General features: G+C 26.9%; 1 protein-coding gene across 1 annotated transcript; it reads right to left on the reverse strand.

Annotated features, from left to right (window-relative positions):
* Positions 1–212: 212 nt before the first annotated feature.
* LOC135929753 (CCHC-type zinc finger nucleic acid binding protein-like) lies at positions 213–614 on the reverse strand. Its single transcript, XM_065466458.1, has one exon. It carries the CDS (start codon positions 612–614, stop codon positions 213–215), a length of 402 nt encoding a protein of 133 aa, XP_065322530.1.
* Positions 615–8,072: the final 7,458 nt, after the last annotated feature.

Consider the following 8,072-nt stretch of genomic DNA (forward strand, 5'->3'; position numbering starts at 1 on the left):
CCATCACGGATATGGCTGCCCCGGTATCAAATAACATAGATACCATATTTCCATTCAAATTTATCGAAACTCTAGGGCAAGGATCATGTATCCTCCTCTTTTATCATATTTATGCCCTTTGATACCCAATCTTTCTCACTATAATCTAATCTTTCTATCTCTTTCGCCCAAAGCCCCCCGACCTTTGCGGCATGCTCTTTGCCATCATATAGTCACATATACTCGCAATCTCTCGCCCCATGTCCTTCCTTCTGGCAACGGAAACAGATTCTATTCTGCTCTTTATTCACAGCCAAAAATGGTATTTCTACCTCTTTATTTTTTTCACTTTCTATAATTCTAACATTTGGAGCACTTTGCCCCATGTCCCTCTGTGGAAAACAGCCTCTAGTTTTGAAATTACCCACATTGCATTCTTCCCTATTGTTACTAAATTGACCACAACTTGCACATCGCAGCTTATCACGTCTTCCTGGACAAAACGTGGCTATATGTCCATATTTTCCACATTCAAAACATTTCGTTTCTTGGCAATCTCTGACCATATGTCCCTGTCTTCCGCAATTATAACAATTCATTCTCCCCCTTACTCTAGAATCAAAGTTGGGTCTCATTTCTCCTCTCCTTCCCTGAGAACTTTCTCAAGGTCCCCTATATGTCCCCAATCTCTGATTAGTATATGAATCTCTCCTTTCAGGCCTATAGGTTAATTTATCTAATTCGCTATCCATCCACCCATTAATTAACTCCTGCACTGGGAACCATGTAACCTTTCCCATAACATCCTCTTCCCCATTATGTCCTTCTATCGTCAATGTCTGCCCCTTTATTTTCACACTTGAACTTCTTCTCAACTTTCTTCCCCATATTAAGCTACACATCCATATTACTAATATAACCAATGCCCCAAAAATATTATACTGTATTTCCCAGTATTTTACAAATTTTAAACTTTTCATTCCGACCTTATTAAAAATTTATAATTAATTTCAAAATAAAAATTTTGGTTATTTGCAATGTTAATAGATATGATATTATTAATAGTGTAAACAACCCAATAATACACATGTACATCTACAGTTAATAAGTCTAAAGATACGACAAAAATTTGGGCAAATTTTGTGTAACAGATTTACAACTCGTAAAATTCGGACAGCACTTCCGTACGATAAGACTTTTTTTTTAATTTTGAGAGAGAAGAGAAAAAAAAATAAATAAAATAAATGGACAGCTGATGTCGATGATGAAGACGATGTACAATTCACTTCAAGACTCAAATACCACTATATGATATTTTTCACTCAAAGACTCAAATACCACTATATGATATTTTACCATAGATGTAGATGATGAAGACGATTTACAATTCACTTCAAGACTCAAATACCACTATATGATATTTTTCACTCGAAGACTCAAATACCACTATATGATATTTTTCACTCGAAGACACAAATACTACTATATGATATTTTACCTTAGATGTAGATGATGAAGACGATACAATTCACTTCAAGACTCAAATATCACTATATGATATTTTTCACTCGAAAACTCAAATACCACTATATGATATTTTACCGTAGATGTAGACTCAAATACCATTATATGATATTACGACAACCGCACTAACCAGGTTGTTTTGTATAAACACGGCACCAATTTCAAAGTTTCAATGCACAGAAACGTTTCACTTAGCCAATTACAAAGTTTCAATGCACAGAAACGTTTAACTTAGCAGTTCTTATTATTTCAAAACGCAAAGTCTTTATTTTGTTTTTACCTTTTTTTTAAATTAATTTCACAACAAGGATTAATATCTCGTCTTTATTTTTTTTTTAAAAGAAAGAAGGATTTTACAAAAAAACAATATATAAAAAAAAATATAATTATAATAATAATATTTTTTAACCTTTTTCAGGTTTTTATATCTCCCAAAAAATTATGACAAAATTAAAAAAAATAAATATTAATAAGAAAAATAATATTGCCAAAAAAAATAATAAAATAATATTGATTAAAAAAAAATATGCTTAATGACTTGTAATAATTCCAAAAAAATATATATATATATTTACAACAATGTTCTGCCAGGAATTTTACAAATATCTCAATAACGACGGTAAATGCAGTTCCATTATTTAATCTCAAATAATATATAATTAACTTTATAATTAATTTTCCATATTTTTTAATTTGTACATTTGCATAAAATAAATATATTTTTTAAATTGTAAATCAAAAATAGAGAGCTTTACAATATCCTCAAACAAAAAATCAATGTCTATCGGTATTTTTAAAATATTTGAACATTTTAATAAATGACGCCTCAATATATATTATCAATTTTTAACTCTAATGATTAACACATCAGCAGCATAATTTTGTGAATCTTTGTTAAGATTATTTTGATTGCAACTGCACATTCGCAGTATGTAGTAGATTTCCTACATGTGAAATCTTTCCTAAATATACCTCAGCCATTCATTACTAAAAAAAATTTTCAAAATGTTAGGACAGCTTTTATAATCTTTATTTAAGATATATTTTAAGGTTTATAAAATTTTAAAATTCTATAGGTGGCGGGTATTAGGAACATATTGCAACTAACATTGTGCTGACTTAATTCTGTAAATACACTCTAGTTTTTCCCAATTTCACTAAGGCATTATCAGATCAGAAAGTTGACATGTGATTTTTTAATAATCCCGAATCTGCTATATTTACCATTATATATGGTTAGCTAAGTCTTTGTATTTTTTACTAATGGGGGAAAAAAATTAATAGTTTTCTTAAAAAGTCCTTATTTTTGTTGAAATAGCAAAGGATCAAAAGAAATATTTTAATTTTTCCCTTATTAGATGCATCTGATAGAATTGCATATGTATGCCTATCTTTCAAATCGTCAAGAATTGACCTCTTGAATTCAGGTTCTAAAACATTGATGATTCCTTGCTCATTTTGTTCTACAAATGAAGTTTTTTTTTATCTTGGAGTCGTTAAATATTCTTGGGAAAGATTCTATCAACATTGTAATGATAAGTAGCTCTGTGAATGTTGTACTACAAGATAAGTGATTACAATTGCTGCAACCGTAATTGCATTTATAATTTCTTATTTTTGGATAATATTTTTGTTTTGCAATGGATGTAGATACACTCTCCTGCAATGATTAAATAATGTGATAATAAATTAATTAATCATCATTGAAATGAGTACAATATTACCTTATTATATATTTAAACATGATACGTGATAACTAAGCGTCTATTCCTATAATGTTTTACACCCACACAAGGTACATTTCCAATTGCGGATGTTTTGCGAGACATTCGTATAAAATATATTTTTACATTGTAAAATTAAAATCGTGTTTTTTTATAAAATTTTATCTTGTTTACATTCTTTTTTATAAATTAATATATTTTAATAAATCAAGATGTTATTGTATTTTGAAAAATTATAAAAAATAATAAACGGATAATTAAGTCAATCCCTGCCCGGCCGGGATTTTGCGGGCCTTTTTTAGTAAATTTTTTCTTTCTACCCCAATTTTCATATTTCTCCCGCAATTTTCATATTTCTCTCGCAAAATACCAAATTTCTTCCGCAATTTGAAAATTTTGACCTGGCAACCCTGAACCCATATTAAAATTTATGATAGATAAATTGATAAAACAAAAACACAAAATCTTTAAAAGAATTTATGCAAATATATTGAAGCCTTGAGTAATTTATAAGGCAAGGATGTTGTATTAGAAATGAAACATTTTGTAACTATAAAATAAGAACCAATCATGAAAGCTATTAAGGTTATATATATTAGTGTTGCACCACCTCTAGTTGATAATTTTTTTTAAATTCTCATTTTCCCACTTAAACCTCGGCCCAAAACATAAAAAAATTGTACTCGATTCATAACTTTGACGTTAATCTTCATTAAAGTTCAAAAACTCTTATTATTAAAAAAAATATATCAAAAATATTTTTTTTTAAATTTTATCAAAATGTTTTTAAAATAATTATGGAAATTTATTTAACAGTTTTTTTCACATTATGGAAACGTGTTACAACAATAACAAATCATATTATTAATGTACATTGAAAAATTTTATAAACGGGGTTCAGGTTCGGTCAGAAATTTATCACTTTTTGTGAATATCATTTTAAGCTAATAAAAAATATCCCCCTTAGTCCTCCCCCCACTCCCTGACCCCCAAAAATGTATGCATATAACTTAAACAATAATTTGGAAGAAAGAATGTAAAAGTTAATATTTTTTTATAAAAATATTCATTATAATTTATACATTTTTGGAAAATAGGATTTATATATAAGTGAACCAAAAATGCTTTTTAAGAAATAGAATATAAGATAAGTCTTAAGACAAAAGTGAAATGTATTATAATTATTAATAATAGATCCATAATTACTAAATAATATAATATATCAAATATAATTTTTTATAAAGGGAGTAATTTTAAATTATTTATCTTAATAAAAGTAAAATATAATTATAAAACTATTGATAAAATTAACTTATAAATTAAATTAAAAAATTAAAGGACAATCAAACAGTGTAAAATTTTATGTCTTAGATTTACAGTATATCTAATTTTATCAATTATCTTATGACAATCAAGTAATTTTTACCAATCTAGCGAATCATATATTTTAAAACTATAAAATATTGATAAGGACATCAGAAAATATCTTTTAAAGACATTGTGAAATAAATAATATAAAGATTAATTTTTAATATACTAACTGTAATATATTCTCTAATTGTATAATATGTATGTAAAGTGGAATCTTACCTAGTATTTTGTAACTAATTCTATATAATAGAGGAATATCAACTATATGCGTACTTATTTATAAATAAATTTCTTATACTTGTTTGGAATAAATTATTACCATGCTTTTATATTAAGGTATATACAAGTAATTTATTGTATTTTATATATAAAAATATCATATTTGTTCTAGGCTTATTTTTTTTTTATTAAAATTAACCTCCTATCTTGTATGACTATATATAAACTAAAGTAACCCGGCCGAAGGCCCGCTACAAAGGGGGTCTGGGGGCGAAGCCCCCAGTAATTTTATAATTCCCCCCCCCCTTAGGAAAATCCTGGCTACGCCTATGTTACTGTATATGTGCAATTTTAACATATGATTTATTTATTATTCTTTTTTTATTAAAAAATATAAATCGTTTGAACATATCAAAAATTTATTTATAAATAAAAATTTTTTTATATTTTTTTATAACTTTTTTAATAACCCAAAATTTATTTTGAAAGAGATAGATTTATGTTGGGAGAAAGAAACAAGGAGAGGGATTGGTTATTATTGAAGTGTGGGGGTTACTAATAATTTTTAATTATTTATTTCTTATATTTTATTAATAATTTTTTTTTTGCACAATCATATTTAAAATTATTTTATATGAAAACATATTTGAAAAAATCATTTTCCTATTTTTTTTGATTTAACATCTTTTCATACTAAAATGTCGAACCAATATAGTGATGAAGATAACAGCAACCCTCTACTAAATAACATGAACCTGACTCGGAGGTAGAATTATGTAATAATTTTTTGTAATTATAAATGTGATTAGAATGACCTTGCATACAACCAAGATCTTCTGGATGATCAAGATCAAGACATCAATATGAGTCAGATATCAGTAATATCTGATTCATCAGTTAATACATCGATAGATAGTACTTCTTTTAATACAAAGAGCATGTTTGAATTAAGCCCCAACAAAAATCGCCGAATGTGTAATAGATATTTAGGCGTCGGCAACAAGTATTATAACAAATAAAAGTACAAGGCCGTTGATTTTTTGACCAAGAAACGAAACAGGATGTCACCAACAACATTTAAACATTGTATGTGCCTAAATAATTGGGATGTTTCAATATGAAATCATTATGTATATATGTACACATTTTTATCTTATTGATTCTATTATAAATCTTGATATTTGTATCAGTATCAATAAATATTTAAAATATAAATAGATATTGTGTAATTTATATATTATTTTGAATATATTTAGTAATATTTATTTAATATAAGATTATAGGCCTCTTTTTATTAGATTTTATCTGAGGTTTTACAATTTAAAATCATAGATCAAGAACATTTTAATTTATATTTCTCTATTTGAATAAATAATTTTTATATAAAGTTATAAAGTTTAATTTATTTTAAAATTACCTCAGCTTAGAAAATTCTCAAATATCAAAAATTATGTCTCGCGTAATTTTTAGGAGATTAAATATAGAATAATCATTCACTCACACACATAAATAAGACATTTGAATAACTAAAATATCTACGCGAATAAATTTTTTATTAATTAAATTTTTATAAATAAAACAATGAAATATGTTACTTTTTTTAATTATAAATAAATAAAAATATAAAATAAAAAATACAAATCTTATTTATTTTTAAAGTACCATAAAAACAAATAATATATTATTAAAAATAGGAAAAAGGGAGTGTTTCGAAGAAACATAAAATAAATTTAAAATATATTATTGAAAAAAAATTTTCAGGTATGAATTATTTTCTTGAGATAAAAAATTATCCCGATAAAAAAAAAGGTCTACATTAATACCAATGTTTTTCATGACATAATATAGTTCTGGTTTGTCTAAAATAAAGTCGGCAATGTACATCACAGTATGAATAGGTTTTAAGCACTAACACCCCCCACCCCCTTCGCGATTTTTATAATAAACATCTTGTTGGTATAAAGTGTATCGCTTCGCTATATCATATTAAATTGTTATAATGTTTGTTCACAATTCTGATAAAAGCTTTGAAAAAATATATTAAAAATTCTAGACTAAATTTAAATCACGATCTTCCCCACAATAATTTTTTCGTTCTCTAGTGGACATAAGTATTTAACTCGTGTTCACGACTCAAGTTGGAAGTCTAAAGTAAAAAAAAAACAGAACAAATGTTTTATTAATTAATAATAACTAATTTCAAATCTTCGTCCTCTGATCAACGACTCAAGTTCATAGAACTATTCGTCCGCTAGTCGACGACTCAAGTTCATATATTCGTCTACTCGACTCAACTATTAGAGATCTGCAAAATTAGGCCCGGCCCAAGCCCGGCCCGAAACCCTAATTCTATTTAAAATAGTCGGGTTCGGGCCGGGCCAGGCCTAAGATTTTCAAAAAAGGATCATGGAATTTTTTTTAAATATATCTAAATGTATCAATTTTATATTGAATTTTTTATGTAAAATAAAAATATTTGATTTTATATATTGAAACTAAACGACATATATTATATGTCTTTTATTTTGAGTTATTATAAAACTGACTTTCTATATTTAAATAATTCGGGCCGGGCCGGGTCTGTAAATTTTTTTAAAAAAAATTTCGGGTTCGGGCCGATGGGCTTGATAAATAAGGCCCGATGCAGATCACTATCAAGTATAATATATTTTGTATAACGAAGTTCAAAATAAAAAACAAATGTTTTATTAATAATAACTAATTTAAAATCTTCGTCATTTAGTATACTCAAGTTCATAGAACTATTCGTCCACTAATCGACGAATCAAACTCACACTCATAGAACTATTCTTCCACTAGTCGACAACTCAAGTTCAAAGAACTATTCGTCCACTAGTCGACGACTCAAGTTCATAAAACTATTCGCCACCAACGACTCAAGTTAAGTTCATAGAACTATTCGTCCTCTCGTCGACATTCGTCCGTCGACTCAAGTTGATATAATTATTCGTCTTCTAGTCGACTCAAGTTGATATAACTATTCGTCCTCTAGTCGACTCAAGTTGATAGACCCAAATAGAAAATTACAAATCAATTGTAATAAAATTAAATAATCCTATATTAAACTTGAATCTGTCGTTTTATATATATTAATATAATATATAGTGTAATAAATATATCATTATAACATGTTGAATATTCCTATTAATGTTTAAAAAAATACATAATTACTATATTTCCTCAAGGCTTGATATATCTATTGGCCTCTTAAATTTTGCATAAACAAAAGTAAAT

Source organism: Gordionus sp. m RMFG-2023, chromosome 5, assembly GCF_954871325.1.
Source record: "Gordionus sp. m RMFG-2023 chromosome 5, tfGorSpeb1-WG-v2, whole genome shotgun sequence".
Taxonomy (NCBI): Eukaryota; Metazoa; Nematomorpha; class Gordioida; order Chordodea; family Parachordodidae; genus Gordionus; species Gordionus sp. m RMFG-2023.

Bases quoted from the DNA above. Each gene is read 5' to 3' on its own strand.
- LOC135929753 (XM_065466458.1), bottom strand. From the start codon at position 614: ATGAGACCCAACTTTGATTCTAGAGTAAGGGGGAGAATGAATTGTTAT.